Genomic DNA, 23,954 nt, shown 5'->3' on the forward strand with positions numbered 1-23,954 from the left:
ACCAGGGAGATAAGAGAGACCCAAACGTTGCTCCTCTATTTAGTCCATGGGATTCGAATGAATGTCCACCAATGCTATATTGGTCGGATGATTGAGGAAACACCACGATCACCACCTTTGCGGACACCCTAACCACTATCGCGAGCACCACCACACGAGCACACCGCCGGTGCCCCTTAGGGATGTACGGACGAGTGAGGGAGTGAGAGAGAGAGGGGTTGGTTTGTGTTTAACAATTAAGGTTGGATCAACTAATCACAATGTGTTATTAAAACCCTAGGCACCTAGTCTAACTATAATCATATTATAATTAGACTAGGTTAGAAAGCCCAAACCCTCTATAACACTCCATATGGCCGGCCACCTAGGGTGAGAAGGCCCATCTCCCTCTAAGGTTCAACCCAACCCCTTTGTGTGACCTTATAGGATCCGTTTAATTGGGATTTGGCCTATTTTACTAGCCCAAATATCGTTGGTACCTCTATCTATAATATAACGACGACCCAAAATGACCGAACTTAATTATCTCCATAATTTATGTAGGGTTTCGTAGTGACCCTCACTACGCGGAAGGAAACCCACCAAGACCCGCCCCGATAACTAAAGCAATTAAAGCATGCAAATATAATTAATACATAATTAAAAGAAGGGATAAAGAATTATACCCTAGACGCGTGCTTAGCTCGCTAAAAGAGCTCTTACTTCAACCTCGCAAATGCAAGGCCTCCGACAGTTCGTACCCTTGAACCCGATCCGATCGTCCTAAGTCCCGAAGGTTAGTCGGGACCCGAACAAAATATAAACTTTGGATTTTTACAAACTTAAGGTATTCTCAACAATGGAGATGCATATATAGTTCCACTCAAGTGTGTATTCCCAAAATCCCACTCAAGGGGTATTTATAGGGAATGGGGACTTGAATCCCATTTTCATGATCAATGTGGGATCATGTGCAAATGCATTAATTTATTTAATTCTAAATTAAATAATTAATCAAAAGCAATCACCATGCAACAAGTGTCAAGGGGAGAGAGAGAGAGTTAGGTGAGGACCATGTCCCTTGGGGGGACCATTGCCTTGCTCCCCAAGGGAAGCCTTAAGGCTTTTGGTCCCCACACCCTCAAACCGCCACACCTTAGACAGCTGGGCTGGCAGCCTGCCTTGGCTGTCAACTGACGCCTAACACCAAGGCTGGGCAGCAAGCCAGCTTGCTGTGCCAGCACGCACTAGCCCTAGCATCCTGCTGGGCTACTAGGCGTTGGGCGCTGCTAGCGTGGTGTTGTTGCCTACCCAACGCACACACACACGCATAGACAGCATGTGTGCTGCTAGCGAGCCAGCATGTTGGGAATTGCCTCGCAAGCTGCTGGCCTCGGCACTCGCATATGCGCACATCACATATGCTAGATGGCTGGTGCGTGGCGATAGGCCTAGGCATACACATACGCACACATGAAAGTGCCCCTGCGATGGTGTTGTGCTATGCGAAGGCACACACGCACGCACACACGCTAGTGCCTAGCACTGCGATGGTGGTGTGCTGTGCGAAGGCACACATGCACGCACACAAGCTAGTGCCTAGCACTTGCGATGGTGTTGTGCTGTGCGAGGGGCTGCGATGGGCGATGCTAGGGCGCATGGCTTGCTAGCACATGCGCAAGCACCTAGCACACCTAGCATGCGATGGACTAGCCTAGCCTAGCACTCACATGGCTAGGCCAATGTGATGCTACGGCTATGCTCGTACTTGTTGCTTGTGATTTTGCGACGCTCGGTTTCGACGCCCTAGGCTCGATATCCGACGTCTGTGTTCGTCAAACTCCGAAGACTCATTGAATCCTTCGGATTAATTCGTCGTCTCGGATCGGTTGTTCGATTGGGTTCGACCCGAAGGGTTCAGTTAAGCTGTAATATAAATTATACCTTAATACTACTGATCGGAAGCGGCCTCCACCTAGGCATTCCGATCACTTGACCTTACTGAAGAATTAGCTCTGTAATAATTCTAAACCCTCTATCAGAATAATACACTTGTTGGAAGGACACCATTCCTTTCAATTTAATCCATTTATATATCTAGTAATTGCACTTAACGAAGACATAAAACCTTCACTTCTTAGTATTATTTGTTGTTGATTTTTTAAATATTGTAACTGTAATTGTATCAAAAATGTCAATCTGATAAAAACACATTTTACAAGGGCCTAAATTTTGTACTTAGAAAAGTGCTTCTAAATCTTTAGAGATGGCCCTGGTGGAAGGAGAAATTATTATCGAGACCTGAAAATAAACACTAATTAAAGTAATTGCTCAAGCTATCCCGACGTACATGATTAGTATTTTTAAAATTCGAGATGGAGTCCTAAATGAAATTCATTCATTATTGGCACGATTTTGGTGGGGTACCTCAGATTTTTCTAGGAAAATGCATAGGCATAGTTAGGACTCTATATGTAGGCCGAAATCGATGGGTGGCATGGGATTTCGTGACCTTAAATTTTTCACACTAAGTTCTTCTCTCTAAGCAAATTTGGAGACTTTATTCAGATCAATCCTCTTTGCTCCATGCACTCCTTAAGCCTCGTTGTTTTAGACATTGCTTGGTTTTAAAAGCTTATAGAGGTAATCCTAGTTATAGTTAATGTAGCTTGTAGGGTTCCAAATCATTACTGCTTGATGACTATCTAGGACACCCAGCAAAACCTCCTACACATGGTCTGCTTTATGATTTGAATTTGCGAGTGTAAGAGTTGATAATTGGCGCACCTTCTCCTGGCTAGAACACTGAGGTGTTGCGTGAGTTATTTTCGGCGGATGATTGTAAGACCATTCTTCAAATACCCTTAGCTAGAACTGTGTCTGATGATTTGTTGTTTTGGTGGCCATCTGAAGATGGTGTTTATAATGTAAAATTTGATTACTAGCTTAGAAGAATGCGTCACATTAATGGCGCCGATGCTGGGGTTGGGGATGTGGAATAAGAAGCTTGCGCATTATCAGGAACCTCAATGGTCCTCTGAAACTTACCACTTCTTGTGGCGAATGTGTAAGGGGTGTGCTGCGATCAAGCAAGAACTTTTTCGTATGCATATCGTTAGGGATGATTTGAGTGGTGTGTGTGAGATAATGAAGTGGAATATGTCATTCATGTGCTTTTTGATTATGGTACTGCACACAATGTTTGGAATAATAGCCGTTTTCAGTCACTGGTGGGTGATTCTCCAAACTCCTCCTTTCGTTCCAAACTTGCGGGTAAGCTAGATCATGCTAAGCTACTTGTGTTATATGCCATAGGATGGTCCCTTTGGTTTCAAAGGAATAAGATTCATGATTGTTGAGGGTTAGCTTGCTTGTCTCTAAATGCTTCTGAGACGGCTGCCAACTATGACGAGCTCGTTAAGGACTATTGTATGTAAGGCAAGAAAGTGTTCTCTAGCCTCAAAGTGCAAATCTCTCGTTAACAGCATGGTTACGTCCCTTTGATGGTTTTATTTAAGTAAATGTGGATACTTATCAGGGCCGTTTCTGAGATTTCGGAGGCCCAAGGGCGAAAATTTTAAATTGGGGCCCTATTGCTATAATCGTACATAATTTAATTTCACTAAATAATCTAATTATAGAAGCTATAAAATACATTACAATCTAATTTTTTAATTAATGTTAAGATGTTATAAAATGCATACTACAGAGTATATAATATTGCTGGTTGACAACTTTATCTAGATACAAATGTCTCATCTACCAAAATAAAATAACATCATGATTGACCCTCTCCAGCAATTGAAACCGGTCATGATCACTTATTTGTTCACAATCTAATAGCTTAAACATTTTACTATTATAACAAAATTTGGTTGCAAATATATTTTTAAAATAATAGAGTTGAAAATGATAATTGTATTGCTCTATTTCAATGTATCATCCAAAACCTACCTAAGTGGGGAATAAAATTCAAGTCATCTAACCACCAAGCCACATACAAAAACATTATTAAATATGCGCGCATTATAACCTAAAAATAATGACTTATAAGCTTAGAGAAAATGGGCCCTCTCTATCCGTGGGCCCTAGACAAGCTCCTCGGCTGCCTGGGTCAGATACAGGCCTAATACTTCCTATATGGGGTTTAGGGCAGTGGCGAGAAACCATCGGGGAAGGGGGGGGGAGAGATCATCTTGGCGCTGCAGTTAGACATGTTAAGGGTGTATGGACAGTGGAGTGTGTAGACTGCGCGTTTTGGGCTCTCGATGGCTCGACGCCATAAGTGTGACACAAGTATGGCTAGAAGATGATTCTTCTTCTGCCCAAGAGTATTGTACTCTTAGCGGATTACTGTATGATTTACAATATTCCTGCCTAACGTTTTCCTAGAAGAGAGAGAAAAAAAAAAAAAGAAAAGAAGCTAGTCATCAAAACAATAAGTACAATAAGCTTTCAGCTATAAGCTAACCGTTGATCACGAAGCAATGCCAGTATTTCCTGTTTATTATCATAGTTCCCAAGCTTTAACCTAGTAACAGGCATATATATATTGAGCAGCCGCTAAGCAGTAGACAAAGAACCCATAACAACGTTTTCTCTTTCATTCTTTCAATCGCTTCGTTCACTCTTGAATCTCCCTGAATTTGAAACCTCCATTAAAGCAGCAGCTAGAAGCTTTAGAGCTTAGCCTGGGTTTTTGGCCTAGAAATGCTGCAACAACACACAATCAGTTGTATCGATTGGAAGCCATCGCCGGTTGTAGCCCTTGCCACCAGCGCCGACGACTCCCAAGTCGCCGCCGCTAGAGAAGATGGCTCTCTCGAGATTTGGCTCGTATCTCCTGGCTCCGTCGGCTGGCACTGCCAATTGGTATTACTTTTTCTGTGATTGTTTCTTTCTTTCTTTTCTTTCAATTTTTGCAAAATGTACAAATTCTGCGTTTTCTTTCACTGTTTTGATGGTGTCGCGGCTTTTGAAAACTTTAGACGATTCACGGCGATCCCAATTCGAGAATTTCGTCGCTTGTTTGGTGCCGCACGAGTTCTAAGGGTTCTTCGTCTGGAAGATTGTTTTCTTCTAGTATTGATGGGTCTGTTTCTGAGTGGGATCTTTATCAATTGAATCAAAAGGTTCTTTTTCTAATTTTACTCGTATTGTGTACTTTAAATTGATAGATTATATAACTGATTGAGGGACGTGGGTTTTTCATTTGAATGGTTTTTTGATTTTAATTGTTTTGTGATGGTAGACTGTGCTGGAATCAGTGGGCGTATCGATATGGCAGATGGCAGTGGAGCCGTTAAAGAACAGTTGGGGAGATATCGAACACGAAGCTCATAGCAATGGAAATGGGGTTGTGATAGATAATAATATTGATGATAGTGAAAGTAGCGATGATGATGAAAGTTATGGTAGAGTTGAGCTTCATGAAGTGGAGAATCGTCGATTAGCGCTTGCTTGTGATGATGGTTGTGTGAGATTATATACTATCCCTGATACTAATGAGTTGACATACCATAAATCGATGCCTAGGGTTAGCGGTGAGTGCTCTACATTGTGTCTGCTTACATTTTTTTAGTTGTTTTACAATTTGCGGGTATTCACACTCTTGTTTCGTCTTATAACAGGCCGGGGTCTTAGTGTGACCTGGAGCACTGATGGAAATTTTATTTATTCTGGAAGTAGTGATGGGTATGCTTTCATAAATTGAAAATTATCTCTTAATTTGGAGAAAAGATGTTGTGAATTCATGTGTGCAAACACGATAGGCTGTCTAATGTTACTTATTTGTAATCTGCAGGTATATTAGATGTTGGGATGCAAAATGCGCTCATGAACTATATAGGATTACTGTTGGTCTTGGAGGTTTGGGAGCTGGGTCAGAAATTTGTGTTTGGTCATTACTTGCTCTAAGGTAGTTTTTGAACCAAATTAATCTGTTTCGTACTGTAGCCTATCTAATAGTTGTTGACTTGTAGGACTAGGGGTTATATTAAATAAAGCAGTTACCTCTACAAAATTGTCATCATTGATGCTTTGTTGATGTCACACTCAATTAGCATATTCACTTTTTTTCGTTTGTTCACTCACTCAATTGATATGTTGTGATTAGGTGTGGGGTTCTTGTGAGTGCTGATAGTACAGGCAGTGTTCAGTTCTGGGATATTAAGCATGGAACACTATTGCAGGCTCACTCTCTTCACAAAGGTGACTCATTTGCTTTGGCCGCAGCGCCTTCCCACAATAGGGTGTTTTCTGCAGGTTCTGATGGAAAGGTATACAAACTCTGAAATGCCATGATGACCAATCAAATTGAGTGCATCCTGATTGATGTTATGTAGGTTGGAAGATGTATATAATCATATAATGTCATTAATCAGCTGTCTGGAATGTTCTTAGAATGTTTCCTTTTGTTATTGCATTGTTTTTCTACTTGGCTTTTCTGTCTTATGGTTTGTTCTGTTAAGTTGTTGATCATTTGATAGGTTATTTTCCATGGTTTTGTCCTATTTCTCTATAGTGGTAGGTTCTATGTATTTTTTCAAACTAGCATAATAATTGCATTGTTTTCTGCTTATGATCACATCAAGATAATTGCTACTGTGTCCCTCTTGCCAAAGTAAGGAGTCCATCAATTGGGTTTGGATTATTTGTTTATTGATGCTCCTTGCTAACTAAGATGCATGTAAGGCTGTGGACAACATTGCTTGTTTAGAATGAAACAATAAATAACCCATGTGGAATTGGTCAGTTTGTTAGTTGATGCTTCCTGTCATCCTGTGTAATAGAGTTCTGTAGGGTATGTTATGTTAATGGATTTTCTTCCAATACTTTCGAAGTGGACGATCAATTGAAGACACTGATTATGGTTCTTCTATTGCTTCATGCAACTCTTAGACCTTATCAGTAGATTAATGCAATTGTTTTGTTTGTAAAGTATTAATTTGTGAAAGGTTTCAACACTTTAGATATTCTCAATATGTGTTATTATGCAGCAACTAAGGTTAATATTGTTTGACAGGTGATCTTATACGAGCTCTCTGATGATGTTCTTGACTCCAGTCACGCTAGTAAGTTGTCTTCTGCAGTCAGGAAGACATGGGTTTATGTTGATAGCAGAAGTGCTCATACACATGATGTTAGGGCATTGACGGTGGCAGTGCCTATTAGCCAGGAAGGTCTGTCTTTGTGCTTCACTTCTGTGCTGCTTTTTCATGATTGCTAGAGCATGTGTAAGCATCCTCTATGCACTGAAGATTTTAGGTGTGCTTTCCCTAATGAAACATGCTGTTTTCCATTGTCAGATTTGCTCCTGGATGAAAAGGTTAAAAAAGTTCGCACAAAAGAAAAGCCTGTCGACTTTAGTTATCACAAGTGGGCAAATTTGGGGGTTCCAATGCTTCTGTCAGCTGGTGATGACACTAGAATGTTCGCATATTCTGCCAATGAATTTACGAAATTCTCTCCTCATGATGTATGCCCTGCTCCTCAAAGAGTGCCTGTACATTTGGTCCAAAACTCTGTTTTTAACATGATGCCATTGCTTCTAGTTCAAGGCTCTAATGGAATTGATATCCTGTCTCTTAAATTGGGAAATGGTACTGCTCTTGATAAGGCTAATAGTGGACACGCAGCAACTAATTTGTTGGCCCGTGTCAATAGTAAGGGATCTGGAAAGATTACTTGCAGCGCTATATCTCCTTCTGGGTCACAATTTTGCTTTTCTAATCATGCCAAACCAAGACTATTTGGATTAAAGAGAGGTGGAGGTTCCAAAAATGCATGGGTTATTGATAAAAGACAACTTCCTGGCAAACTGCCTTATGCTCATGCCCTGGCTTTCACTTCAGATTCGTCTCGATTAATTGTTGCAGGAAGTGATAGAAGAATATACGTAAGTTCTTCCTTCCCTTTTTCATTATATTCATGTATACTCTGTTATGGTTATTTTCATTTTCTATTTTGACTTTGTATAAAAAAAATTTAGGCATAGTAGCTTACTAATGATTTGTTGAACTTAATTTCTCTTTGAATGCTAAACATATACAAGTAGATGGTTTGTGAATTCTTGATTTTCTTAGTATGCTAAAATAGTTCAGCAAATGATTATTGACAACAATTCTATTGCTAGCTAAAGCTATGACTCTTGCACAAATTTATAAATAAGACTATTGTTAACAAGTTCCTATACATTATTAATGAAATTACTAACCCAGTTATTCATTCTTTTTATTGACTGTGTTGGTTTTATAAATAAACTATATAAAAGCTCTGTGTCTACAATTTGGATTTTTGATGGATGCAGAATTCCTCGTGTTTTTATGACTTACCTACTTACCTACTTAAGTTTTTGGTTCCAATGAAGAATTGTCTTGACATCTAGGCCCTATTCTGTTCACCTTATTTTCTATTTCATGTCTTACAAGCTTAGATAAGATGGTTTTAATAAGGGTTACCCAAGTTCAAATTACAGCTAGAACAAGTTTTAATAAGGTTTATTAAGTTCAGATTAGTTCTGGTAAGTTAGATAAGATTACTTCTTAGAACTTTATAAGTGAAAATCAGGTGAATGTGTGCGGATACCATCTTAAACTTCTAATGGAACAAGTTACGCATGACAATAGAGTCAAGCCAGTGTAAAGTGCATTACCAATGATGGCTTTTATCAAGATTTGATCGGTGTCTAGTACTTAGTTTGCACGGGAACAAAAAGTCCGAGAAATGTGAACATAGGGAAACATAAAGTTTAATTTTTCATTTATTTATTTATTTAGATCTTTCAAAATTTGAATTAATTGTGCAATTTTTGGAAGATTTTTGTTTGTGTGAGACTAGAGATTTTTTTTTTTTTTTTTTTTTTGGGGGGGGGGGTAATTTGCTTGTAGTCTTAAAGAAAATGTTTCTGCCTAAATTTCCTTGAGGTTCAGGCTTCAGAGGCTCCTAGTTTTGGAAATGAGAAGCAGGTATTTTTGTAAAAGTTTCCAAGCTTCTTATGTTTTTGCTGGACTGCTGGTTGTAGGGGTGGGGGTAATTTGCTTGTAGTCTAAACAAAATGTTTCTGCCTAAGTTTCCTTGAGGTTCAGACTTCAGAGGCTCCTAGTTTTGGAAATGAGAAGCAGTTATTTTTGTAAAAGTTTCCATGCTTCTTATGTTTGTGCTGGACTGCTGGGTTGTAGAGGGTAGCTTTGCATTGGACTTAGGCCTTTTCTTTCCAGTCCAGCTTGCTTGCTTTCTGTTTCTGTCTCAATCATGTCATGCTTGTATTGTGACTGGGGATTATTCACATCTCTACGTGTAAGCTATTACTAGCAATAATTAGTATGCAAAAACCTGAGGCTTCTAGTGGGGAGTACTCGTATGCGATCTTATTGTAATTTATTGTGCCATTCGGAATGTATAGTAACATGTGGCATTGGAATGTTAATATTTATAGTAATATGTTGTGGCATTTTGGAATGTGTAGTAATGTATTCTGACATTTGGAAACTTAAAATATTTGTTTTTGTAAGGAATGTATTGGTATTCATAACACCCATGCTTCCATGGTAAACTATTGAATAAATTTAATTTCTACTTTTTCACAATTTTCTTAGTAAACTATTAATAAAAGTCACTTTCTACTTGGTCCAATCATGCACTTATTCTCTCTCTCTCTCTCTCTCTCTCTCTTTTTTTAAAATTGGGTAGTTCTGTTGAAAATTTTAAATTATGAAATTGTTTGTATATAGGAATTTTTATTGAGCTTCAAGTATTGGATAGACAATTTATGCTCATTTCCTTCTTCACCTATTGTTTACAGGTTGTAGACCTGGGATCCACAGAATTGTTGCACATTTTCACACCTTGTCGTAAGACACAAGATGAGCATTCGCCACCCAGTGAGCCTCCGATCACAAAATTGTTAACAAGTTCTGATGGACAATGGTTGGCTGCTGTAAATTGCTTTGGGGATATATATGTCTTCAATATGGAAATACAGAGGTAAGGAGTAGTGCGATGGGCCTTCTTTTTATGTTATTTTCTTAATTAGTAAGTTTATTTGATTTGTGTTACAGCTTAGTTTATGTCCCCCTTTTTATTTTTATTTTTAATTTTTTTTTTTGGGAAAAAGTTTACAGCTTGTTAAAATATTACTAGTCCTGGTTTTTTTTTTTTTATTTTTTATTATTATTTATTTATTAGAGTGGTAATGGAAGATTGCCTCTTATATGTAGTTTTATACTTAAACTCAGTAACATTGGATGCTTTTCACAATGTTCTGTAAGTTACTTGCCTAGCTTTCTTTGGCTCATGCCAGGTAATCTAATTGAGTGTGGGGTTGTTACAGAATAGTTGAGCCCACCAAGAGCCAAATTCCTCAAAAACTCTGCTTAATCAATGGCATTGTTGCACAGCCTTAATTTTACTGTTCTTTTTTCTGCAATGCTCCATTTTATTCTAATTAAAATCTGGCTACATATCCTGGATTGCACTACATGTTTCTTTTTAGAGTGTTATCTGGATGTCCATCTTGCCATGGCTTTTAATTACTGCACATCGGGGACATTATGTTCCTATCTTGCACATATGCATTATCCATGTGTCCATCAGGAGGGAAGATGAGTACATTGTAGCTAGTGCTTTTTGACAATGTTTTACAATAATGCTTGTGAAAATCATTAATAAATGCTCATTTACTTTGTTTTGCTGCAATTAGCTTGCCTTTTCTGATGTTTTTATATGTGAATTCCTTGTGTGATCCAGCGTATGATCCCTTCTTTCTAACACTGGCTGTGATGTATGATATTGATGAATTCTTTGCTTACAGTTATCATGCATGTTTTTTCCTGCATTTTTCATTTGATTATGTCTTGCAATTGTCAATGCATGCTTCTTATCTGTATATCTAACCATCCTCCTTATTGCATGAAACAGACAACATTGGTTCATATCAAGATTAGATGGTGCTTCTGTTACTGCTGGTGGCTTCTCTCCCCATAGTAACAATGTGCTTGTCATCACAACATCATCAAACCAAGTTTATGCATTTGACGTAGAGGCCAAACAATTGGGTGAATGGTCAAGAAAAAACTCTTTCACTTTGCCTCAGAGGTTCCAGGAATTTCCTGGCGAAGTTATTGGCATCTCATTCCCACCATCAGCAAGTTTGTCATCTATTGTTGTTTATAGCTCAAGGTGTGTTTCCTTTACCTTTCTGTCTAGAAGTTGGCTTGCTTCTATTCATTTCTGGAGATGGCTGTGTGCTTTTTTATGTTTGGCTAGTATAACTTGATTTCAGAATTGCAATTTTGGTAGTTTGTGAACTACTTTAGACAAATTGTCCGTAATTTTAGTGGTTAATGGTTTGAGTTACAAATTATGCCTCCTTTTAAAGGTGTACCTTTCTTCTCACCAACAGTTATTTCCTGCTTTTCTGGCATATCCCGGTCTTGGTTGCAGTTTATCCCAAGATAATTTTGTCTTACTTTCTCTGGAGATAATAATACCTCTTTGTCCTTAGTTTCCCGTAGTGTATGAAGCATGCATAAGGGCAATGAACATCCAGCTATTAATGTCTTGAAAATACAGTTTCTGTTTTAGATCATTGGCAGCTCTTTTTACTACCTTACTCCTTTACACCTTTCTTCTCACTCTTTCATTTACTACCTTGATCTTACATCTTTCCACTTTTTAAAACTCTTAGTTTATTCACCTTTTTCTTACACCCCTCTTACCCATGGAAAAAGAACTCGGCCGTTCCGTTATGTAACGCCCGCCTTGTAACGGGTTTCAGACTTGCCGTTCCGAAAAAGGCCGTTATATAATGCCAAGTTGAAATTCACACCCAAATCGGCGAGTTGGCCGTTCCGTAACGGTAGAACGCTGTTCTGAAACCGTTACATTTGCGAGTAATCCTTTTGGGCATGCTGAAATTCTCGGAAACAGCCTTCCATTTCTTCGTATCAGTGCTAACATGGCTATGGAGAAAGAAGAGAAGTGAGGAGCGGGGGACCGGGGGACCGGGGGTTGAAGAAGAAAGGAAGTTGAAGAAGGAAGTACAATTTATGAAAAAGTAAAAAAAAAAGTTGAGTCAAAGAGTCACATGCTGCATCACCTTTTTGTCTTTTTTGTGACAGCTTTGTTCCATCACCTTTTTTACCCATTTATTTATTTGACCCTATAGCTACCCCTCTTTACCCCTTTTTTAAAAATAATCTGGGGGCTTTCTACTCCGAATTGAAATTTAATGTTTGTAATAGTTTTGGGCATAATATGGTATAAATACAAAGCACGTGAATTAACAAGGTAAAAATTCTACTTGTGTGATTTTTTTTCAAAAATTCACGCAGCGAAATCCGCGATCTGTTCTATTTAACTGTTACAAGCCATTTCCGCGACAACGCGACCGTTATCGCTAACGCGACCGCGACCGCGTTTTTTTTCCATGTCTTACCACATCGTCACTTACCCTCCAATTGCCTTAACCGTGTAAATGTTGGGAACTTTCGAAAAAGAGGTAGTATGAAACTATGAATGGTCTATCAGCACTTTTCCTCCAATTGCCTAAACAGTGCTAGCAGTAAATGGTAAGAGCTTTTACAAAAGAGGTAGTATGAAACTGTGAACGGTCTATCAACACTTTTCCTCCAATTGCCTTAACAGTGCTAGCAGTAAATGCTAAGAGCTTTTACAAAAGAGGTAGTATGAAACTATGAATTGTCTAATGGACTATAACATCTAACCAGGAACATGAGTGATAGAGAGTCGCTAGGTTGAAAAGTTGATTCATACTCGCCTCTTATTGATTACCGCTTAATTTAGCTGTATCCAAATCGTCTGCAGGCACAGCGAGTATAGGTCGCATAGTGAATAGGTCGCATAGTGAATAGGTTGGCGTGCTTAGGTGCTTCATAGGTCGCATAGTGAATATTCATGTCATAGCTGAGCATAAATAAGCGTTGTCCTACCATTTGGGACAAAGTTCTCTTCATGCCATGAAAGATATCAGGGCTTTGTTTAGAAAGTAATTAATTGCCTAGAACCACAAAAAGATTTGATAATAACCTAATTAAATGTTTAGCTATAGAGTTCTGAAAGTAATGTAGGAGACTTGTCTACAGATAATATGCGTTTAATTTCTGGAGAGAGCAAGTTTGTTGAAATTGATGACAATGATCCTGTTGTGTTGGGAGATGATTAATTTCCCCTGTGCTATATTTATAAGGATTACGTCAAGAACAGAACTATGAGTTGCACTTTTTTTCTTGGTCTTGTGTTCTGCTACAAATAACCTTAGGCATGGCTTATTGTAGTAGTTCTTTCTTTGACACTTGGTACTCCGTAGTTATCATCTTCTATTTGAAACCAGTCGTCTAATTTTTGGCTATGTGCTTCCATGTTTGACGGGGTGGACAAGCTGTGGGTCTGACTATAAATGAACTTTTGTTGCAGGGCGATGTGTTTGATTGACTTTGGAATGCCTGTTGAACGGGATGATAGTAGTGACTTGGTCAAAACAGAAATGCTTAATGGTTTGGACACCGTCTCAAAGAAGCTTTTAAACTCAAATGGAAGGCTGAAGCGCAAGTTGCAACAGCCTGATATGTACATAAAGCTGTATGGCAGACGGAATTTTGAATTCGTCCAGTTTAAACATCCTGTTTTATTTGTTGGTCATGTTTCCAAGAGTTCTGTTATTGTCGTAGAAAAACCGTGGTTGGAGGTGGTTAAGAGTTTCAGTAGCCAGCCCATTCACAAACACATATATGGTACTTGAGTTCGTTTACACAAACAGGTGTTGGTATACGAGTTACTCAGCGATGAGTTTTTTTTTTTTTTTTTTTTGGTGGTTTGCCAGGGTTAGGCCTTGTTGGGGCGATCAATTTTGGTGTTGCAGTAATCACTTCTGTGCCTTTTTGGGTTACGAAGCGTGTTGTGTATTATGTTCACTAACATTATATCTGTTGTCACATTTTCTAGTTAGAAAGGGGTATGATTTTATTGAGACTTTATCTAGGCTGCAGTTTAGTGCATCTGTAAATAGGGTTCCAAGAACCACTTTGATATTTTTTCATTGTAATGATTTTTGTTACTACCCTTTTTTGTTGACTTCGTTATTTTAATTGGTATTTTATTATTAAATAGAAAAGATAACCTATCTATTCATTCAAAAAAAAAAAAAAAAAAAAAAAAATTCTACACCTATGTATGTGGAAGCTGAGATGTTTTAGCATTCACTTTCACTTTAACGTGTGCTGAAGTGCAATTTTAACCAATAATACATTGACTTTTGGTCAAACTTTTTTTATTTTTATTGGGTTGTGTGTTTGGTAATTTGTAAGAAAATTTGATTTGAAGTTAATAATAACTAATCTTATACTATGTGATACTTAATGATTAACATCTGATAATTTAACTTAATGTAAAATGATATTAAAATATTTAGTATACATTTGATCACAAAATAGTGAGTGTCTAATTTAAATTTGAGACAAAGGTAATGTGAAGCCCCCTTCCTGGGGTAGTGGGGTTAACAAGTTTTGTACATTTACGTGCAGCATTCCACTAATTGAGTGTAATTTTGAGTTCTATCTTCAAATTCTATATATGGTTGATGGATTAGTGAAAGATAGGAAAAAAATGAATTTAACTAAGGAAGACGATATGGTTTGTGGAGTGAATTTTGACAATCCTAATAAAACTAGAGAGGAAGAAGGTGTTTCATTGCTGATGGAAATAAGGATTTCCAATACTCTAGTTAGTGATGCATGCTGAGAGTGAAGGATATGTCAAGTGGTTAGCGCTTTCCTCCCGATTCCAGAAGATCTTGGGATCAATTTTCATTATCTCTGCCCTTATGGCTCTCTAACCACCATAAAAAAAGTTAGTGATGCATGCTTTGCAATCTTCCGATTATACTGATAAAAATTACCGCACAAGACAATTCTCAAAATTCAGTTGGCATGGTTGCTTGTAATGTGGGTCAAAACACTAAGGTGTTAAACAACGAAAATCAATATTGTTAAGGAAAAAACTGTATAAAATAATCTCAACTTTGCTATATTTTCTTTTAAAAATCCCAACTTTGGATTATTCTGGAATAATTCGAACTTTAGGAGCTGTTCACTTTCTAAAATCCCAATTACTTTTCTTCTGCAGGTATCTTTTCTTCTACTTATCTGTAAATTAAAGAAAAATTTATATTAATAATCCCACATTTTTTTCCGTCTTCCCAAAATAATCCTACCTTTTAAAAATCCCAAAATAATCCCACCTTTTACCCTTATCTTCTCAAAATAGGCCATGACCGATTTCATAAGATTACTGCTCGGTTGAAATAGGTAGCAAGCCACGTGTTAGTTTTTTATTGGTCTAATTATTTTTTAAAAATTATTAAAAAAAACTTCCTTCTTTAATGGCTTCTCCGCTTGACTAGACCCATCCCTTCCCCTTCCACTTAAGTCGTCCACCCACCACTGAATGACCCCGTCGGCATGACCAGATCGACATACCCACCTCCTTTCCGCTTTTGCTTTTTCCCCATTGCCGCTTGCCCTCTCTCTCGCCCTCTTTTCTCTCTCCCCTGAAACGTGAAACCACCAACAATGGTCGGTGCTTACTTTGATTTCTAGGGTTTAATTGGGTGGTTATTTTGTATTAGATGTTGTTGCTGGTGCTTTTGTTGGTGTATTTAATGGAGCCTTAATTCATCGTTTCTATTTTTTTATATTTATCAACAAATTAAACAACATTAGGTTGTTTTCGGGGTAGTTGGGAAGGTTTTCAGGGTGGAGGGTCTCTGGATTGGTGGGTGGGAGGGTTTTTGGGGTAGGTGGGTGGTTGATTTGGGGGATTGATGGTATTTCGATTGGGTGGGAGGTTGTTTTTGGGTGGTTGCAGGGGTGATTGTGATGGAATGATTTGATGATTATGATGGGTTTCCATGTAAGGGGGTGAGGAGGTGGGGTCAATGATAGGTATAAGAGTGGATTACCATGGAAGGTGGTGGCAACGGTGGTAGTGGTGGCATTGGAAGTGGCAGTGAGATGGTAGTTATGGGGAGGAGAGAGATTTAAGAGAAAAAAGAATTCAACCAGTTAAACAGGTTATAGGTTAAAAGGTCTATTATAAGAAGATAAGGGTAAAAGGTGGGATTAGTTTGAGCAGACCGAGGAAGGGTGGGATTATTAATATCAATTTTTCTCAAAAAAAAAATGCAACACTAGTTATTGTTAATCCACCACAAGATCGCCCTAATTAGCTGCCACAAAACTGGTACATTGAGCGAACTTGTGTAAACCCTACTAACGTGGTATGTTTATTAGTCCAATTCAATAACTAGTCATTTTTTAGCTAATAATATTTTTTTCTAATCAATGCAAACATTACGATGTTGTTTGGTTGGCATAGAAATTAATGTAAGCACCGACCATTGTTGGTGGTTTCACGTTGCAGAGGAGAGATAAAAAAGAAGGAGAGAGAGAAGAGCAAGCAGCGATAGGGGAAAAGCAGAAGCGGAAGAGAGGTGAGTATGCCGATATGGTCATGCCAGCGGGGTCGTTCAGTGGTAGGTGGACGACTTAAGTGGAAGGGGGAATGGGGTGGGTCTAGTCAAGTAGGGAAGCAAATGAAAAAGAAGGAATTTTTTTTATTTTTTAATTTTATAAAAATATTAGACCGATAAAAAACTAACACGTGGCATGCTACCTATTTCAAATGGTTAGTATGTAATCTTATAAAGCCTATCATGACCTATTTTGAGAAGATAGGGGTAAAAGGTGAGATTATAAAAATGTGGAATTATTTTGAGAAGACGGAGGAAAGGTGGGATTATTAATACCAATTTTTCCTTTTCTTCTGTGGGTATCTTTTCTTCAACTTTATTTGTAAATTAAAGGAAAAATTGATTAATAATCCTACCTTTCACTCGTATTCTCAAAATAATCCCACCTTATAATAATTTCCAAATAAAGGTATGTATGTATGTATGATATCAAATTAATGCACCAATGCCATAAATAAAGAATCATGATTTTGATTTTGTATTGCAATAAATGAATAATAGCAACTAACCTAATGTGAACATATAGGCATTATGCTATGCAATTGATTTATTTTCTTTTTTGGTTTTTTTGTTCAAAAAAAAAAAAAAAAACAAGTAAATAAATCAAATTGCATAGCATAATGCATGTATGTTCACATTAGGTTTGTTACATCACCACTGTTAATGAGGTGGTAAAGAGTTTACCACCACATTAAAAGTGAGATCTTAGCAAACCACGATATTAAGTCATATTAGCATCAATAATTCCGTGTCATTAATTATGTACTAACGATTAGTAAGAGTGTACGAGCACTAACAACGTGTTATGAAGAGAGAAAAAAGGATAAAAGGGTGATGGTACTTGTTTCTTTTAATTTGATATTAATTGGGGGTAAGAAAAGTAGAAAAGGAATAGGAACTTGAGGGATCTCGTTTCTCCTATAATAAATAATCAAATTGTTTCAAAAAAGGTGGATAAATTTAAAGTGAAAACACAAGTTTACTACTATGAATCCATGCTCTGAATTCTTGTTCCTTCCCTTCCCCTCCCTTTTAGTACCATCGTTATCCAAATAAATTGTTATATTGTGTTTGAATTATCAAAAAAAATTATTTTCCTCTATCATATCAAACATGGCCATAGAAGGGATGAAAAATGAAGGGGTCAACTTTTCCATCTTTCAAATAAACTAATTATTCCACAAATTAATTGATTTAAAAAGAAAATGAAAAACCACAATTGTGGCTTTTAATTCCTTACCTCCATTTTATTTATATTTGATATATGTCTTTCCAACCTTCCCTCTCCAAGGCCGCATGAAAATCAAAGTGTATAAGAACATTATGAAGTAAATTAAATGATACAATGACTACTAAAACAGTATCTTAGAGTTGAAAAAGAAAAAGATAAGACTATGGCCATTTTTACTTCACCTTACTTTTACTTATTTTAGATCAGATAACAAAAAATAAGTTTAGATTAGATCAGAGAAAATAAATATTGACATACTTTATCGTTTCATGTGTGGTTTTTTATCGGTAAATATCTTTAATTTCGTAATTAAAATTTTACAAAAAAAAAATTACGTACTAATAAAATATACATATTATGAATCTAACAATTCACATTTTGATAAATTTTAGATTATCGTAATGAAAATTTGATCAAATTAGACAATCATATCATATCAAACCAGGTTAGATTATATCAGACTAGATCAGATCAGATTAGATAAAATAAGCAAAAATAAGGTGAACTAAACAAGCCCTAAAGCTAAATTATGAGACAATAAAAAATTGAAAAAAAAAAATCTCTGTCTCTACTCCTTTCGAGATTACTAGCCAAAAACACTCGCAGTAAAACTTGTTAAATTGTGTCATTTTTTATTAAAAATTAAATAACTTTAAAAAAACCTCTATGGATTTTAAATTGAAAAATGGAAGGATCAAATTTTCTTTCACCTGATAAGCCAATTCTTCTCTTGGATTAATCGATTAACTAGAAGGAATATCAAAACTTGAACGCTTCCTTTCAATTCCTCTACCTACAAAGTTTCTCTCCTTCCGTCGTTGATTGAAAACTAAAGAATAAGAAAGTAAAGGACGGTGTGTGGATTCCTTGATTTTGAAAAAGAAAATGACAGCCTTAGAGCTAAGAATTTTGACCTCTCGAGGTTTTTTTATTGCAATATTTGCTTGGCAAAGAATACAAGCTAGAAAAATTTCTCGTTATATAGCTTGTAATTGTATGCGTTATATGATTTTTCTATCCATTTTGGTCGTGATATTTTGATGTGGGAAAGACCTCTAAAATTGAGCCGCGTGGATAAATATGATGGGCAGTAATAATAAGGCTGGTTATTTCTATATCAATAACGGTGATGATCGTTGAAATCCAAATTTGGTGAAAGAATCATACTTCCACCATTTAGTTTAAGTTGCAACGTTTAGAAAATGGCACTATTTTATATGGTGGGAAAAATGTAGTCATGTTTTATGTGAGACCTTGTTAAATTCGTCTAGATTTACATTTTCACAATATCAAACTGTTATATTATTTTACCTATATCTACAATTAGAGATATAAAGAGTTGAAATTATGTATTGACAAGCGTGAAAGTCAAGGTGTTGCAACTAAAAGAGAACATAGGAAATATGAATGATGCAAGACCATTTGGATTGCAAAAACAACTATAATAAGTTAAGTTCAACAAAAATAAAAATTTCAACAATATGAAGTCAAGTTTAGTAATATTAATTAGGAAAATTTGTCAATTACTACCTCAAAAAGAATGACTCTGTGAATTATTACCCTTAAAAAATAAGTTGCTAGTTACTTCCCCTAAAATTGATTAATTTTAACGATTACTACTCAAGTGAATTTTTCGACTACTCTTAGAACTAAAATGACGTCATTTCTCAAGATAAACCTTGATCAATCAATTTTATCCTAATTAATCTATTTTTAATTATAACATAAACTTAAATAAAAAAATTACCCCACCTCTTTAATCTAAGGTCATTAATGATTGTACATCTTAAAAAAAAAGGAAAGATTTTCTCACTTATATTCATCTTTTTCTATCCCATACCCAAAACCCAAATTTATTCAATCTCCATCTTTGTCAAGTAATTGAATTTTCCCCAAATATAAATCCTAATTTTAAGTTTAACCATGGCTTTATCGTACTATTGCAAGACTATGCCAGTCATTTCATCAATGGTTGAATTTTGGTCTCGAAATTTAAAAGTCTAAACCTGAATAATAATCAAATTTGCAAAAAGAGAGCTGTAAAACAAGCATATTTGGGGTCAATTTTCCATCTATCTATTTAGGTCTAAATTGGGCCATGAATTTTGGAAAACAATTGAGAAAGGGGAGAGAGATTGAGAGTGGTAAGTTGATAGTAATTTTGGTTAATTTGAACTATTTTCTCAACTATTTAGGTCAAATTTGGGGATTTTGGATGAACAAATGAGAAGGAGAGAGATTAGGAGCGGTAAATTGATAATAATTTTGGTTAATTTGAACTAGTTTAATTATCATCTATTTGGGTCAAAATTGGGGATTTTGGATGAACAATTGAGAAGGAGGATAGAGATTGAGAGGAGAACAAATGAACATTGGGGATTTTTTGGATGAACAATTGGTCAACATAGTACTTTTTAAGAAATAAAATAAAATAAAAAATCATGTTTTTATTTAATTAGGATTAATATTTCTAAAAATATTTTTAATCAATTATTTTATGTAATTAGGGTTTAAAAGCCACTAATTACAATTTGGTTATGTAATTAGGGTTTAACAGCCATTAATTACAATTTGGCTAAGAAATGACGTCATTAATGGTTAAAGTCACCAAAATGGGAAAATCGTACTAATTATTCGATTTTAAGGGTTAATTAACAAGTTTTTTTAGGGGGCAGTAATTGACAAAGGCCCCTTATTTGGGGTAGTAATTGACAAATATTCTTATTAACTAAGTTATATATTCATAAAAAATTAATTAGTTGGTCTAAGATTAAGTTTATTTGGGACAAATAAGTTCAACATAAGTTCATCTTAGCAATAATAAGCTAAGCTAAATAAATTTAAACTAGTGATTTAATTATCGTACTTGATTATTAAATATATATATTTCTCTTAATTTAACTGAACAAAAGAGCTTAATCGAAACAAATAAGCTATACTTAAATAAAAAAGGGACTAGCTAGCTGAAAATGAGAAGGTGTTTAATTATTGATAAGGTAGCTACTTATAGGAATGTTTGTTATAATTAGTTCTTTCAGACGATGAAATATATAATTTTTCAATACCTAATTTTGAGATGACATTTAGAGTATAATCTAAATTTAATTATAAATAAATTATGTCTTTTCTTCACCTTAATATATATACTTCTATAAGGTGCTTGCCAAACAACTATAATTATTATTACAAATCCCCTAAATTTAATTTTCATCACCTCATAATTTAAGGTTTGTAATATGTACTAACAAACATAACATAGAGTTTATCCATTTCAATCATGATTTTGTCTTCATCACTGCTATTTTTAGCTCTATAATATTACACATGTACAATGCAAAAACAAAAATCTCATGATAAACAGACATATATAGATTGATTTGTTTTCTCATGATAACCATAATTAAATTGAATGTACATCTAAAATCAAAGTTTTAGTAATTTTTTTTTATCATATTCAATAACTCCTTAAATAAGCCAATATATAGCCTTACAATGAAATGAAAACCTATTCTTGTAATCTCATATTTTAATTGTTGCCTGCGTCATAGTACTGTTGGTAAACAATACACCTTACCTGAAAAAAAATTAAAAAAAAATGATTACCTAATGATAAACTCCATAAGTAAAGCATAATTTGTTCACAAAGGTATATGAAGCATACAACATAACAATAGTTACTAGACTTTGAAACTAACCTTCTTCATCCAATCCTTGTTTTCTTCTTCTTTGCCTCGATGTCAAGATGATGGAGAACCTCTTCCTTGGATTGCAACTTCTTTAATTTAGAACTATAGTAATACTGTACAATCATATACAATCATCCAATTTCATCATTACTTGTCATGGATTAGTAAGTTATCATAGAAATGAGATGAAATAGCTTAATGAAATTCGAAACAATTGTGATAGTAAATAATTGATTTTGCCCCGAAAATTACACTTGTTGTTTGGTTGTACATAAAAATGGAGGAATTGAAAATTCATGTGAATTAAGAAATAAGGGATTTGTTTGGTTGACCATAAAAAGTGAAAATGTGAGAAGTGCAAATTCAAGGGAATTTTCAATTCCCACAAAACATGGGGATTAATTATTAAGGCCCTTCTTGGTAATCAAAATTCTCATGATTTGTGAATCTCTTCATAACAGATTAACAACCAAACAACTTAAGCCAATTCCTAGGAAATTTGATATGGGATTTAATAACAATGAATTACAAATGCCTATGGGAATTTAATTCCCATGTCAACCAATCATCGTAATATTTGCATTGATTAGAAAAAAATTATAAGCTAAAAAATGACAAATTATTGAATTGGACTAATAAACTTACCATGTTAGTAGGGTTTGCACAAGTTCACTCAATGTAACAGTCTTGTGGCAGCTAATATGGCTAGTCTTTTGGTGGATTAACAATAACTAGTATTGCATTTTTTTTTGAGAAAAATTGATATTAATAATCCCACTTTTTTTCGGTCTGCTCAAAATAATCTCACCTTTCAATAATCTAAAATAATCCCACCTTTTACCCCCCATATTCTTATAATAGATCTTCTAATCTACAACCAGTTTAACCGGTTGATTTTTTTTTCCCTCTTAAATCTCTCTTCTCCCCACAACCACCACCTCACTGCCACTTCTACTGCCACCACTACCATTGTTGCCACCACCTTCCAAAGGAATCCACCCTCATTGGCCCCACCTCCTCACCCCCTTAAGTGGAAACCTATCATATCCTGAAAGGAATGTTTTCCTTCGAAAAAGTGTATTATTCCAATAGAGGGTTCCAAATCAATTGCGGAGTTAATTATTCAGTGAAGTCAAGTGATCGGAAAGTCAAGCTAGAAGCCATCTCCAATTGGTGAGATAAATTATATTAATCTCACATCTTTCCTTTGACTGAACCCAACGAGTCACACCTAAGAGTGCAATCGAACTAAGGTGAAGAATTAAGCCGAAGGTCTTAATATGTCAAACAAGATGATTCATACTTTGACGTCGGATTTCGAGCTTAGAGCGTCGAAACCGAACGTCAAATGTTTAGTCGATTCTAGGAACCGACGAGACGTGCAAATAATCAAACAACAAATAATAAGTCAAAGCATATAGCCCTAGCCTCGCATTGGCCTAGCCATAAGAGGGCTAAGCTAGAAAAGGTTGCCGCAAGCCAAGTACTGGCCGCAAGCCCAGTAAGCCGCACATACGCGGTAGCTGGGAGTGCTGGCCGAGTGCGTGCTACGCCAACACTGCTAGCAAGGCCAATAGCTAGCATAGCTCACTGGGCCTCGCTAGCGAGTGCTGCACCCAGCACACAACGGTAACCTGCGTAATGAAAGGAATGGTGTCCTTTCAACAAGTGTATTATTCTGATAGAGGGTTCAGAATTACTACAGAGCTAATTCTTCAGTAAGGTCAAGTGATCAAAATTCCTAGATGGAGGCCGCTTCCGATCAGTAATATTAAGGTATAATTAATATTACAGCTTAATCTTAACTAAACCCTTCGGGTCGAACCCAATCGAACAACCGATCAGAGACGACGAATTAATCCGAAGGATTCAATGAGTCGTCGGAGTTTTACGAGCACAAACGTCAGATATCGAGCCTAGGGCATCAAAACCAAGCGTCGCAAAATCACAAGCAACAAGTACGACCATAGCCGTAGCATCACATTGGCCTAGCCATGTGAGTGCTAGGATAAGCTAGTTCATCGCAAGCCTAGGCGCACCATGTGTGTGCTAGGCGCGCCATGCGTGTTAGGCGCACAAGGCAGCCCTTCGCACAACACAACACCATCGCAGTGCTAGGCACTTGCGTGTGTGTATGCCTAGGTGCTATCGCATCCTTTCGCACAGCACGACACCATCGCAGTGCTAGGCACTTGCGTGTGTGTGCGTGCGTGTGTGCCTTCGCACAGCTCACCATCGCAGCACATAGTACAACACTAGGCAGCGTAGCCATGTGCGTGTGCATCGCTAGCACAACACCAAGAAGGGCATGCTTGTGCGCGTGGCTGGCGAGGCAATGCCCAGCATGCGTGGCTCGCTAGCAGCACACATGCTGGCTATGCGAGTGTGTATGCGAGAGGGCAGTGTGTGCTGGCCAGCAAGCAGCAACAGCGAAGGGGGCCTCGCCTAGCGCCCAGCACCCAGCACCCAGCAGCATGCGTGGCTCGCTAGCAGCACGCATGTGCTGGCCGTG

The 23,954-nt window shown here is 36.7% G+C and overlaps 1 protein-coding gene across 1 annotated transcript; it reads left to right on the forward strand.

Annotated features, from left to right (window-relative positions):
* Positions 1 to 4,386: 4,386 nt before the first annotated feature.
* On the forward strand, positions 4,387 to 14,084 carry LOC110696600 (U3 small nucleolar RNA-associated protein 4-like). The gene is made up of 11 exons (XM_021873942.1): positions 4,387 to 4,851; positions 4,968 to 5,111; positions 5,231 to 5,522; positions 5,610 to 5,673; positions 5,783 to 5,896; positions 6,095 to 6,257; positions 7,004 to 7,160; positions 7,287 to 7,876; positions 9,782 to 9,963; positions 10,897 to 11,157; positions 13,414 to 14,084. Exons 1-11 carry the CDS (start codon positions 4,690 to 4,692, stop codon positions 13,736 to 13,738), a joined length of 2,454 nt encoding a protein of 817 aa, XP_021729634.1. The 5' UTR covers positions 4,387 to 4,689; the 3' UTR covers positions 13,739 to 14,084.
* The last annotated feature ends 9,870 nt before the right edge of the window (positions 14,085 to 23,954 follow it).

This window comes from Chenopodium quinoa, unplaced genomic scaffold (genome assembly GCF_001683475.1).
Source record: "Chenopodium quinoa cultivar QQ74 unplaced genomic scaffold, ASM168347v1, whole genome shotgun sequence".
Lineage (NCBI taxonomy): Eukaryota > Viridiplantae > Streptophyta > Magnoliopsida > Caryophyllales > Amaranthaceae > Chenopodium > Chenopodium quinoa.

Bases quoted from the DNA above. Each gene is read 5' to 3' on its own strand.
- LOC110696600 (XM_021873942.1), top strand. From the start codon at position 4,690: ATGCTGCAACAACACACAATCAGTTGTATCGATTGGAAGCCATCGCCG. The intron at 7,161-7,286 runs GTCTGTCTTTGT...TTCCATTGTCAG, and splicing joins AGTGCCTATTAGCCAGGAAG to ATTTGCTCCTGGATGAAAAG. The intron at 11,158-13,413 runs GTGTGTTTCCTT...CTTTTGTTGCAG, and splicing joins ATTGTTGTTTATAGCTCAAG to GGCGATGTGTTTGATTGACT.